The 14021-nt window shown below is 38.3% G+C and overlaps 1 protein-coding gene across 5 annotated transcripts in view; it reads right to left on the bottom strand.

Moving 5' to 3' along the window:
- BBS8 (tetratricopeptide repeat protein 8) overlaps window positions 1-14021 on the bottom strand; it is a 132738-nt gene that overhangs the window by 108159 nt on the left and 10558 nt on the right. For all 5 annotated transcript variants that reach the window (XR_010855910.1, XR_010855909.1, XR_010855912.1 and 2 more), the window contains exons 3-6: window positions 12910-13046; window positions 12571-12728; window positions 5046-5168; window positions 1059-1210 (exon numbers count right to left, since the gene is read on the bottom strand). Coding sequence is in view for 1 of the 5 variants with exons in the window: in XM_067120071.1 (XP_066976172.1) it covers window positions 1059-1210; window positions 5046-5168; window positions 12571-12728; window positions 12910-13046 (570 nt within the window). In the remaining 4 variants the exon portion in view is untranslated. The remainder of the gene's footprint in view (window positions 1-1058; window positions 1211-5045; window positions 5169-12570; window positions 12729-12909; window positions 13047-14021) is intronic.

Here is a 14021-nt window from a genome sequence, read left to right as displayed (position 1 = left end):
ACATTTTATGCAATAAACACAATGAGCTCAACTTATCTCTGTGCCCCATGTCATTATTAGGAGTTGGCAAAATAAATTCAACTGAAGACATAACTCTATCCAAGAGTTTGAGTTGAGAGTTAGCATCCGTGACCACACTGCTGAACACTACTCCAAACAAGAAGAAAAGATATGAAACATGATGGTATAATAGCCCCATCATGAAACATTCAAAAACACTTTGTAAGAATACAATTTTTTTTTTTACCACACTGCTGAACGGTACTCCAAACAAGGAAGAAGAAAAGATGTGAAACATGTTGATATAAATGAAACATTCAAAAACACTTTGTAAGAATACTAATTTTTTTAGAAAAACAGAAAGCAGTATTACATACATGCTTCTCAAAAGTCAGTTTACCAGAGGTAAACCTAAAATTTTAAAAGATTCAGACCAACCAAAACATAATAAGTTTCACACAAAGACACCAGTATCCCTGAAGAACACTACAAGACAAAACAAATTAACACACAGTTGAGAATATCAGAAAAAAAATAAGGGCATGAGAGAATCCTTGCAAAACACAAAAAGTAGTATAATCTGGGGAACACAGAAAGTCCAGGAAAACGAAAACCAAGGAAATGGCAACAAAAGATAAAGTGCACAATCATCACACATGAAGCTCACACTTCAGAAGTGGGGTAGGTTTACTTTACATGAAGAAAACCTCTCACCAAGATGATAAGCTCTAGTAAGGCAGTGGTTTGAATTTCAAATGAATTGAGAGAGACAGGCATTTTGGTTATACCACTAATTGGCAAGCCAACTTCTTTATTAATCAGGCCTCTCTTACCCCATAAACAATTCAGCTTGCTACAGTTTAACTGCATTTAATATCAGTATACAGTATAGTATGTACAATATAGCAGGTGGCTATTTTTATTTAAAGCGAGACCCTAAGGAGCAAAGCCATAGTTTGAAATCTATAGGTATGGAGCCAAACAAACTTCGACATTCACAGCTGTATCCAACAATAACATGAAAATAAGCGTAAATAAAAATTCATGAACAAATTTACCTTGCTATAGCTGTGAGCAAAGTTACCTCCCCTGGAAACTTGTCAAGGCCATTCTTATAGACCTCAAGTGCACCCATGGGCTGATCCAAACGAATATATACACGTCCAAGTAACAGAAAAGTTGTAATGTTGTCCTGCTGCTGCAGTGCTGACTGAAAAGTAAAAGGCTCAGTAAATTAAAATAAAATTTGAAGATATATGGAAGGGTAGAGTATTCGGCTTCTTTAATTTCAAACTATCAATACACAATGCTTGAGGTGGTATAAAAGGCCACTAACAAACTGATACATTTATTATCATGCCCCATTCGCATAGATTTTGGAGATAAGCTCAACAAACTATTTTGCAACAGCAGTAACATGAAGCTATTTATACAACATAAAAAATTTCATATACTGTACTGGTAATTCTCTTGTTGTATCTACACGAACTTCTTACTTCTGCTTACAGCTGAACACTCATAAGACCAGACAAAACAAACAAAACATTAGTAAAATAACTTTCCACGGCAGAACAAAGCAACTATACTACCTTGACAAAATACCCTTGCTTTACTAAAAACTTCATCAGATTTTCATTAAAAGCAGCAGAGAAATGGATAATCCCCACTGAAAACCATCCTATTATCTGGTTTGCATTAACCAGTAATCCAAGCAGTTACTCACTCTGCTGGATTATCCAAAGTGAGGTCTTTTAAAAAAAAAAAAGTTCCCATTAAGGGTTTGGATGATTTACTTCAACAGCAGGGTTGCCTGTTGTACTATAATTACCATAGATGTGTAAAAAAATGGTGTGGTACAATGGACAATATTAACTAACATGTATGTATTGTTTTGTATGCTTTTGTCAGATAATTCTATGCTTTGTGAAGTGAGAAACACAATTTAGACCTAAAATATAGCCATTTGCATTATTACCAAACTTTTTCCCCCCTACAGTTTCTCGTTGGACGAGTCGGTAGAGTTGTCGGCTAGCACTCTGGTAGGCCCGAGTTCGAGTCTCCGGCCGGCCAATGAAGAATTAGAAGAATTTATTTCTGGTGATAGAAATTCATTTCTCGCTATAATGTGGTTCGGATTACACAATAAGCTGTAGGTCCCGTTGCTAGGTAACCAATTGGTTCTTAGCCACTTAAAATAAGTTTAATCCTTTGGGCCTAGGGCCCTTTGGGCCAGCCCTAGGAGAGCTGTTAATCAGCTCAGTGGTCTGATTAAACTAAGGTATACTTAACTTTTTCCCCCCCCACATAAGAATTTTAGAAGTTGCTAATTTACCTGACATATGAGGTTCTGCAAGTTTAGCTTCATGTCCACACCTGTTCTAACTCACAATAACCCCCAGCAAAGGATACCGAGTCTGCTGTAAGGATGATCATTAGTGCATGATATTTGACTCTATAAGTGTGGGCAACATGTGATCCGCAAAGGATCAGCAGCCTCTATTCTGCAGTCTCTACCCATAACAACTGGCAATACAGTACTCAAACTGCTTTCCTTTTAGTGTCATGTGTATAACTCTGTGATAAATTGTGACCTAAAGCCAACATAGAATCATTTTTCTGTTAAGGATTCATTTTATTATACAGTATGCTATTTGTCTTTCAATCAGGGCAGATAGAGAGGAAATGAACTGGAGGTGAAACCACCAAAAAGAGGCATTTTAATGCATTTTTTCAGCCTGGTCAGAGTTGTAATTACAGTATCGAATGAAAATTTTGAGAATAATATTCCCTATTGAATTCAAATTTAAAATTTGTACATATATTTTAATCAGTTCCATTAATGTGTTCTTAGAGAATGGTATATCCAGCTGTCTGCTCTCTTAGGCAGATACAAATTCTAACAGCTCATCAAAAGGTACTCTTGTGAATAAAGATTCCACAACAGAACTCACAATCCTACAAACTATTAATCTGCACATCATTTAATTTATTTATTAAATATACACTGTTCTTAATATTGGCAAAAGAGCTAATAGTTGGCCTAACAAACATATTCATTACTTCATAAAGCTCTCTTGGTTTACCTGGTAAAGCGCTATCAAGGAATTGTAATTAACATGGATATCATTATTATAATTATTACAGTTGGTAATATTAGAACAGAAGAATACTACACAATATTTCCTAAAAAGGAAGGCAGCCCATAATGGAAAAACAAATACAGAAGAAATGAATACATTATATGAGAGACATACCAGAAAAATCAAACAACTAAATCATAAAATGAGACTCGTGTGGCTTCTCATCATAAGAGCATTTGCGCACTGTTTGAACTTCTGAAGTTACAATGGTTCAACTACATCACTTAGAAGATCATTCCATAATTTGGCCATAGTTGGAACAAAACCTCTGGGAAACTGTGGTAGTTAACCTCTCAAAAGAAAAGGCAAGACTACCACAATTGATGGCATTTCTCATAACATTTGAATAAAACAGTCTAGGAAGATTTAAATGAAAAGGATGATTATAATCATGAAACTTTCCAAACAGCATGCACAGTAAGCTAACTGAATGACTGTACCAGAGATTAATTAATGCTAAGATCTGGAGTAAAAAATTTAATGGAACTCAAGTTTTTATCCAACAATTCAATATGTGAGTCACCTGTGAACACGGAAGTGGGGACCAATATTCAAATCAAAAGAATTAAAAACAAAAAACGTTTCCTCAAGAAACAGATCTCTAAACATCTTGGGACATTCTCAGTACTGTAGTATACCATTTTTTGTGCAGTTGCAGTCATGACTGCTCAGTCACCGTCCATTTGACATACACATTCAGAGTTCAAGGTTGTGGTCTTATGGTGAAGCAGGGTTTATGATCTTTTTATCAAGTGGTAAAACATAGGCTCCCATGTATCATCCTCAAAATAACCTAGAACAAGCAGATGAATTATAGCAACTGCCAAGTGCCTCCTGCCAAAAGACTGCCCTTGCCAACTTGATACTAGAACTGAAAATGCATATCCCTTCTGACTCAAGACATCAGGCATTGTTACGTTCTTATGAGGAAGTATGCCATCCATCATAGGCGAGATCCACAGAGCTGACTCGGAGAGACCATCAACTTTTAAGAATGCTCTGGCTTTGTGGCAAAAAAAAATTATATGGGTTCTCTCAATGGAAGCCATTTCCCCTTTGCTTTTCTCCTTTAATATTTTATGTTGGCTCATGGCTAATGCCTAGTGACATCTGGATCCATGAAAGCTCAGAAGCAACCACGTATGCAGGTGCCTTACCCAGAGCTTAAACAGAAGCTGAAAAAGTCTTCGGCACATTAGGAAATACAGCGAGATTGGGAGCCTCTGTATTCAGTCCTGCACATCCACAAAGGAAGCTGCATCCTTGGACCAGCTAGACACATCAAAGTTGCTCCCTCCATTAAGTCCCCTTCAAGACTCGGTGGGAAGAATTCTCTGCATCCTGTCAGGACTGGGGTGTTTTTTCTTCTTCAACAGTGATGAAGACAAAGGGGACCACCGTATATGTTCACCATCCTACATCTCATAATCTTATTCTTCTCTAGACAGGAATACCATTCTTGCATACTGAAAAGCTCATCCTGGGGTTGGTGATCATGATGTCTGTTACCCACTGTGTGATGAGATTTAGCATTTTGACTGTCAGTTGTTACATGGCTGCTGAAGTGACCTCATTGTTGATGAAAGTAAAATGTTGTACATAATGAGATACTACATGGTCTCTATAGCAACACTGCCATCTGTACAGTGGCGTAGCAGTTGTATATTAGGTAATAAATTATCTGGTACGTCACAACTACCCAAAAACACGAGGCTGCCTGTGTTTGCCTAATGGATGAATGATGAACATCCTAAGTCTATTTCTGATCCATGGAGCTTGTGTGGATATCTGACAACTTTTAACATGAATGACACTAATTTTAAGGTAGCCAGTTTTGCAAGGAATAATATGCACGTGTGAAATAAATTACTTTGCTCGCTATCCAAATACAAACATATGTGTAACCTTGAACTGCTTCTCAGCGTCCCGAAAAAGTCCAAGTTTGTGATAGCAACGACCCAGTTGCACCTTCCACCACCAGTCCTTGAAATTCTCTGCTTGAGTTGCCTGCGCAGCTAAGTCAAGTGCCTGAGGAAGAAAATTAAGTTAATGACATTCAATTTATATGAAAAGTATAAATTTTAAAAAATCTAATATATACCCATTCATCTACAATAGTCTATCCTGAGCATCAGCACAATCTTAAGACAGATTTCATGAAGGAAGAACTTTCACTTGTCAGGGTATGCATTTGGGTACCCCACTGCCCCTTTTATTGTCTGTACTAATGGTAAGAAAGGAGAGCTTGGGAAGTGGGCACTTCCTGTCAATCATTGGGTTTGTATTGAATAAACAAATCTTAAATAACCCCTTGACTATCTACATATACACTATCCACAACTTGAAATTATCTGCAAGTACCACAGCACCCCAATATATATATATACATTATATATAAAATAAATGGATATGAATAAAAACCTGAATGATTGGCAATGCTGTGTGGGCAGAAAAAGGAGGTGGTAACACTGTTAACAGTCATATAGCACAGTGAGAAAGGGCTATTGTTGGGGCAGTAGGTTGAGATAAGAAGCTGTTTTTTGCAGGTGGGGAGAGCTGAGAGGGGAGGGCTCTTGTCTACATGGGAGCTTTTGCTACTGTTATTGGCTTAAAAGCAAAAATTTTAAGTGGCTGAGAAAGATACAACATCATGACTTCGTTAGTGTTTGGTAGAAGTTGTGTGGGTGGGAGAGCACTTATGTGCTTGTGAGCTTTCGTACTATTGGCTCAAAAGCAACGTCATTACACCTCATTATTTCTATCGACTTTGAGTGGCTGATTGAGAGATGTCCTGACAATATCATAGGAGTTTCCATTTCTCATTGGGTGCCTAAGAAGACACCAACACATATGTGGTGAAGCACGCTCCACTTCTTTGTCCAGTTGCATGTCATTTCTCAGAAATTGCATATTAAATGGTTACTGTGTGATCCTGTGTCGCAATGCTATCAATTAACTTTGTAACATTTGTTGGCATACCTGCAGCATTGCAGGTGTTGTTTTTCTGTGCATGGTGTTGTGTATTGTATGCATGGCCACTTACACCTAAGAGGGCCTGGAAGGTATGGTATTTCAAAAGCTGAAAATCACTGGAAGAATTGAGGCTGACTGGTCTGTGACTCGTATCATGCCCAAGTATGCCATAGGGTGACCCACCTAGCAGGACATCAAGTATGTCAAGGACAAGGAGAACAGTTACATGACCGACTCTGGGAAGATCGCGTCCAGGAGCAAGGCTGCAAGGACGTGGCCCAGTCCCACCATGAGGAGGCTGAACAGTTGACCTGGTTTTGTTAGCAGGGGTTGGTACATTGTATATACTATATTGTGAGTTGTTTATAAGTATATAATGCAGTACTGTGAAGTGACAAAATAGGGTGAAAAAGGGTACGAACATACCAATTTGCACCCGTACAATATAGTACAGCATATGTAGTTTGTGTTGTTTATAAGCATATGGTGTATGTATTGATTATGTGCTGTAGTGACAAAATGGGGAAAAAAAGGGTACAAGCTTATGGTTTTACATCCATACTGTTCTGTAGAATGTATTGTGTGATGTTTGCAAGTTTTATTACCATACCTGTAAATTTCCAGTATCCATAAGGACCCTGGATGTATTATTGCAGATAAATGAGGAATTACTGTATTGAAAAAATTTCATTTGCTTTATGACAAATCCATTAATTTACAATGGGCAGAGTGACTACATGTATATAGTTTGGAAGCTTCTTACTACTCTAAGGTTAGATTTAACCAAACTGTTGAGGCATATGAACTTCTGAAGTGTAAATGAACAGAAAATCAGATATTTACACCAGCAATTGGTCTTACAATGGGCTGGAGCCTTGTCAGTTAGGCCACAGGTTTTATTTTTTGAAGATAGTCTGATGTTGCCAAATCACACTTGCCCAGTAAACAAAATGTAGAAGCCAGTGCCATGAGAGTATTACAGTTATGAAGAAATGGTTTATGGAATACAAGAATGAGAATGATGACTTTGACAAGGCCCATTACTTCCAGATAATGATAAAACTTGGTCTGCAACTGCCACAAAGCCAATGGTAAACATCTCAAGTGACTTAGGTGTTAAATTCTAAAGATGAAAATAAATAAATGTTAATGAAGATCTTTCAAGTCAAATAGTTTAATGTGGCCTTCTTGAGAGGTTTGTAAGCTGAGCTGACTACCATTAAGGACTAACAGCACATTCCTGAAAGGTGATTGCAGAGATCTGGGTAGAACCTCTGTCTTAAAATTCTGTTGTATTTGCTTTATTTCGAGTAATGAGCTAAAATCTACACCTCTGCTCTCTAAAACATGTGCAATAGCAGGTCTGTAGCCCCCAGTGGCAGACACAGACAGGTTACTTGATTAATGAAGAGACTGCAGGAAATCCACTATACTTGAGAATAAAGGCACTGAGTGGCTCAAAGTGTTGCCTACCACATCAGCTGCACAACACTTGCCCCTCCAATTTGTACAGCTTCAAAGTACAGTAGATTGCTTGCCTAAATTAGCAATAACGTAGTTGCCGTGCTCAAAGTCTCTCATGATGAGGCAGCGCTTGATAGCCCCTTAGCAGACAGGCTAAGGAGGCCAAGGTTCTGGTGGAACTGGCAGACCTGAGGTCACCATGGCAGCTTTCCCCAACTTGCAAAGTATTTTGCGATACCCTCCAAGAGTGACAGCAGCTCTGAGACCCACTCCTGCTAAGGTCAAAGAGCCACCAGTCGTAGTTATGCTCTTGGAGCGACAGATTCTTCCTAATACTGGTCATACCAGCAGGAGTGTTGGCAGAGCATATATGAATGGACCACTCACCCATGCTGCTTGTTCTGGACGAGTAGAACAAAAGTATGGTAGTTTGTTTATAAGGGATTCAAACAAATATATCAAAAGGGTGTACCACACCTTCTTGTAGATCAGTGGGTAAAGATTACTCAGCAGAATGACTCTGTTCCATCTCCTGTATCATCCACTACACTGAGCTTCCCTGGGACATACCTGGGAATCAATGTCACATTTGTTTCCTCTGCCCGTAATGGCATCTCTACTGCTACATGGCATAGTACTGGAGATTTTGTCCCTCCTTTGTTCTTCAGGCATGCCACTGTGGTGGAGTTACTGACATACAGTAATCTCCACAGCTTTGACATATGGGTGGTCCCAAGTTGCTTGAATGAATAACTCTAGAAGACTGATGTAACATTTATTCTCTTCATTGTACAGTATTATCAACCTGATGCCACAAAATCCACCATAAGGGTGCCCTAAAACTGTGTGTGTTGTGACATTATTCAAAATATTAAAAGTCAAATCACCAATAACACTACCATGACTTGCTGATGATAATAAATGCAAGCAAAGTAAACAATTAAATTGTGATAACTATGCTATCTATAGCAAAAAAAGGTAATAAAGATACAGTAATAAGAGAAAAACTAGATTGTTTTAATTCTTAATGAAAAGCTCAGTAATCTAATAAGACAAAGCACAAGGCAGTGGAGATACTACAGAATGAAGAGATAAAAATCTTGACTAATGAGATAGAAAAATTAACCCAGATACAGCCCAACAACAAATTTCTAAAAGAAACCATAAGTAAGGTAAAATGGTTACTGAGCTTCACGCAAACAAAACTGACACTTAACAAGAACTGAATGCATGTGTACACTCAAATAAAGCTTTATGCCAACACCAAAAAAGATAAAGTCTTAAATATAAACTGAATGATTTGTATTAAAAAAAAAATACCTACACCAAACAGAACAGACGAAAACTATGAACAGAGCAATGTTCACAGGAACACACATGTACTTACAGTAACCAGAAACTGCATCAACAAAGCACTTAAAGAACATCCAGTTAGCAAATGAAAAAGCACTACATACTTGATGGACAGATTTCAGAAATTTAGATCAATTGTACACAAAGAATCACCCACAGCGCTAATAAGAAAAGCCGCTTGAAAATTAAGGATGAAAAGAATCCATTCTGAGGGAAATGAGTGTGAAAGTCACATATTTGAGAGAGTAAAACCAAAAAAGTGGGCGTAGCAAAACAAACAAAGAGGGAATAACTGTTGCCACCAGGGATACTAATGGACCCAGATGCATACATGGTTGGACGGAATTCTTCTTGCAAATTGTCTCCAAGCTCCATGAACACATGATAAGTTATCATAAATTAATGGGCTAATGATAAAAAAAAGTATTGATAGATCATTAAAACTGAATATGTTTCAATTATACAAAATTTGAAATCAAGACTGTATTCCTTAAGTACAAACACCTCATTGCTATCTGAGCTTTTATGCCTGATTAAAATTTTAACATGGAGGTTTTATAAAACTTTCTAATAATGTAATAACAAACCTCACTAAGGCCAAATAAGGAAACTGCTCAAAAGCTGCTTTAAACTAGAAGTGAACAATGAAAACTCCACTAAGAAGAACTTCCCTAGTATAAAGAAGTTTATATATATGGTACACATGACATGAATTTCTCTTTATTTTGTACATGACATTACAAAATGATAAACCTATAATACTTATGTATACTGAATAGACACTTGGGAGGAAAGAATTATCAGCAAAGTTAGGCATTGTGGACAAGGCATCATAAATTTATATGTGATAAAATCAGTGCAACCTACTTTAGGTTACTTGTTCTTTTTTATGAAATACTACTGTTCTCTGGTGTGGATATCTGCTCCCGCCAGAAGTTTAGCTTCATGGTGGTAGCATTTGCAGTTATTATTTAAACCATCGATGGATGGCCTCTTGTTTGTTAGTTTTTCATAAGTCGTATTTTAACAGGAATTACATTCACAACTGATCCATAGTCATCTATTTCTGCCAAGAGCAACCAGATTTGCTGAAAGCAGCACCAATGTGCAGTAAATGTACCTCACTGTCGAACTTCTCAGTTCCAGAGGTCCTTTATTCTTCACACCACTGGACTGTGGAACAGTCTCCCTGAGGATGTTGTGCAACTGGAACTTTGAAAGCTCAAGCGAAGATGCAATGCAGTACTACCCTAAAACAATTCTCCTGGTATTTTAATCATTTACTTACAGTTTCAGCTACTTATTTATTAATGCTTTTTTTTTTTTTTTTTTGCTTTTCTAATAACTGATCTCTTCTTTCTGTATTTCCTATTACCTTCTTTTGCTTCTTTCAAATGAACACCATATTCTTTGGAAGCTTGAATTTCATGTTAATGGTCCCTGTGGGCTCGTTCCATATAAATACAGTTCTTGTTCTGAGTGATAATAATAATACCTAATACAGGCAGTCCCTGGTTATCGGTGGGGGTTTTATCCTGAGGGTGTGGTGATAACTTAAAATCGCTGATAACTGAAAATCAGCCATTTTCGGGGTTTGTCGGCGTCGAAAAGCACCGATTTTCAGTTATTGGCGCCGCTGTTAGGTATGCATCTGTACCAATACCCAATTATCGTCGTCGATAAGCGGAAATCAGCGATTTTCGGCGCTGAAAATTGCCGATTTTCATCGCTAGACAGGCCCCGTAAAACTGGATCGCCATTAACAGAGCCCTCCGTTAACCGGGGACTGCCTGTAATTAGAAAGGTTACCCTTCTTTGGACTAAGCTGAGGATTAACTGCATGAATAAATAAGTAGGTAAAGATTCAGCAAGACCCAAGATGCACTTTGTCCACACAATATATAAAAATCTGTGCAGTCCTAGCAAGGTTCCAAGTTGATCTTCAAGGAAGTAACAACCTTTATAAGCAGAAAGTACTAGTATGAAGGCCTAATTATGTATAATTGATCTCATTTTCTTCAGGTATCTAGGTACAAAAGAGTGTCTAAATTTTCACTTCCCATAAAATCAGTTAGACAAGGACTAACCTACTCTATCATGTCATCATCCTGCCTGAAACCTGCTTCCTCTTCCAAAGTCAGTGGCAAAGGATTCTTCATTTTGTGCTTCTGATGAAACACCAACATAGGTAGAATTAAGGTTGGCCTTCCTCTCCCTAGAAGGCCTTGCAGGTGACCAGGAGCAATTGGGGTTGCACACTACTGACCAGCAGAAGCAGACTCAAGCAAGCTCATTAGTCTACCAACGTACACTTCCTCCAATCACCTGCCCCCAGCGAACTTGTGCTAGGATCACCATCACTCTTGGCAGAGAAGTGACAATTGAAAGAAGACTTACTAGCCATCTTGCAAAGGACTGCCTTCTAGGCCTTATTCTTGTGCTTCTTCCAAACTGTATAGTAGATGGGGCAGGAAAGGAGGCAAGTGAAGAGGAGGAAGACGACAAGAGAAGAGGAGGAAGGTGAAGCGCAAAGGTTTCTTTGACCATCTATGACTAAGGCTCCCTCCACCCTCTCCCAGATACACCAGACAGAGTTAAGGCTGGCATCCTTGACGGGGTAGGAGCGGGCTTATCCAAAAAAATTTGCCGCAAGAGCAGCAGGAACAGACACAGCAGCAATGTCCATAAGCAGTCTCAGCTGAAGAGGCAACTGCCAAAGCAGAGAGATCTGCCAACCTGTGCAGGCAAGGAACTTTTGTCCATGAAAAAAGCAAGAAAGAGTCTCCATGAGTGCCCATGCAAGGTCACAACTCCCTCACCATTTCCTTTGTCCCCTGGGGATGTCGTGTTAGTGCAGAAGCAGAAGCAGGACCAGCAGCAGGGATGAAGAGGGCATGGGATCCAGCAGAGCATTCCATGCATACCCTTCTCGGACTGTGCAAGGGGAGAAGGGGTGGACGCTATCCCAGTAGCATGGTCAGGGATCAGGGCTAAGAAAGTGTTGGGGTTGAAGAGATGGGAACAGCAGTGTGTTGACCCATACCTCTTTTACTGGATAGGTGATTGCGACATATACTGTGTAGTTTGCAGACAGTAGGCTCTCCTGATATCTGCAAGAAAAATAAAAATGAGGGTCAACAAATACAGCATGAACCTAGCACACACCTATCCTTGGACATCTATGTTGATCCTTCTTTTGAGCCAGAATAAATGTCTGGTTACTTCGTTCTTACAATGGTCAAAACCAAGGTAAAAAAACAATCAAGCCAAAATCATTAACCATTCAACCAATGAAATCTTAGAAAAACTTCAACAGCAGCCATGATGAGCAAAGTGAAAGATGTCTAATCAACAAAGGAACCAGTAAAAAGTGGATACTATTTAACTTCTTGTAGTCAAATACCATGTTATCAAGCTTCAACAACCAAACCAGCTTTCACCAAAGGTATATCTTCATAAAAGATGAAGGTATGTATTCTTGTGAGAACAAGTAATTGAATATGATTCTGTTGATTTAAGCAGCCGTTTGCGCTTATTTTTTTTTTCTTTATACAGAAAAAATAAATTAAGAAGTCTGAAATTTGTAAACATAATAAATTGGAAATAAAAGAAAATAACCATAGTTCAGTGTACTGCTTACATGTCTCACATCATTTTCATGATAATAAATGTATTCAAACAATGCTTTAGCAATGTTTGGCTGAGCAGCATATTTGGCAACATTAAGGCGAGCTAGGTTGATAAATGGACCATCTCCTGAGGAAAGCATCGAAGCTGTACCAATTCTTACATGTCGACCTGCAAAGTCAAAAAGCTTCTTTTTACTTAGCTTCAGTATCAGCAGATGAGAGCTTACATCAAAATAATTTCTGGATAAATATATAACTAGTACTTTTATCAATAATAAGCTAACTTATAAGCTAGCTTAGCTTAAAACACAGAACAATAAAATATTTAATGAGTGTCTTTATAGTATTACCTGATGTGGCTGAGACAGGGCGAGCGGTTTGAGCTGTGCGTGGGGTGCGCAGTGCTTGATCCATTGTGCCTGGCCTGCCTCCCTGGGAGCCTGGTCTAACAACTCCGCTTAGGGGACGTCCTGATTGTGTTGATGGCCTATCCAAACATTATAATACCTTTAACTGGACTTTATTTTGAAATGTGGTGCTGCTTAATTCCTAAACTCTTTTAGCTTTTCAGAAATGTTTAATTGGGTATATATTTGAAAGTCACTTGTTACACATGACAAAAACCATACATTTTGCTAAACGCTCAGCACTCATTACTACACTAATAAGACTGGGTCTCAAGCTATAATAAGCTTTTGGTATGAAGCATCAGTCAATTTATATGAGAATAACAATCGTATTATAGTTCATATCTACAATGTTGTAAGATTCCTTAAACATAGAGGTATGTACATCTTTAGATGTGCTACTTACCCAACAGAAAACATAATCTTTATAGAACAAAATTACTTTTTGGTGTCAACCCATCACTTTACAACTGCCTTTAGTTACATCAGCTCCATTTCCAGATGTGCTAAATAAAAAAATATTCAAGCTTGCCAACTATATATCTGGGTTTTTAAGCCCCTCCATCAGTGGGAACTGTCCTACTAAGTGTTTTCTAAACACTTTAAGTTTTAAGAGATGGGGGACTAACATGGGGCATGAAGTGGGCTAGCACTTTGTTAGTAAATCTAAAGTCTGTGCTGGGGTTAATGAGTCAAGTCCCAAAAGAACTCTGAGACCTCCTTGAAGCAAAATGTTTGGCAGAAGAAATTTCATGTTTATAAGCTAAACAATACCAGCTCAGGAGCATTTTAAGATTGCAAGATGACTCAATGTAGCCAGAATGGAATAGTCCTTTTGGACACTTCCATCTTATGCAAGACTGTAAATGAAAATCACTGGTTCTCTTTTCTAAAAGTTTTGGTCATACAAAGAGAAATCCTGATGGCTCTTTCAGGAATAAAGGTAACTTCCTTGTTCCCAAGTTGAATGGGCACAGATGGAATAACACATAAAGGTGCAAGGTGATGTTAGGAGGAAGATGTCTGCTCTTACCACAACACTGGGCCCACAGGAA

Source organism: Macrobrachium rosenbergii, chromosome 18, assembly GCF_040412425.1.
Source record: "Macrobrachium rosenbergii isolate ZJJX-2024 chromosome 18, ASM4041242v1, whole genome shotgun sequence".
Lineage (NCBI taxonomy): Eukaryota > Metazoa > Arthropoda > Malacostraca > Decapoda > Palaemonidae > Macrobrachium > Macrobrachium rosenbergii.
This window is presented reverse-complemented; position numbering and strand designations above follow the sequence as displayed.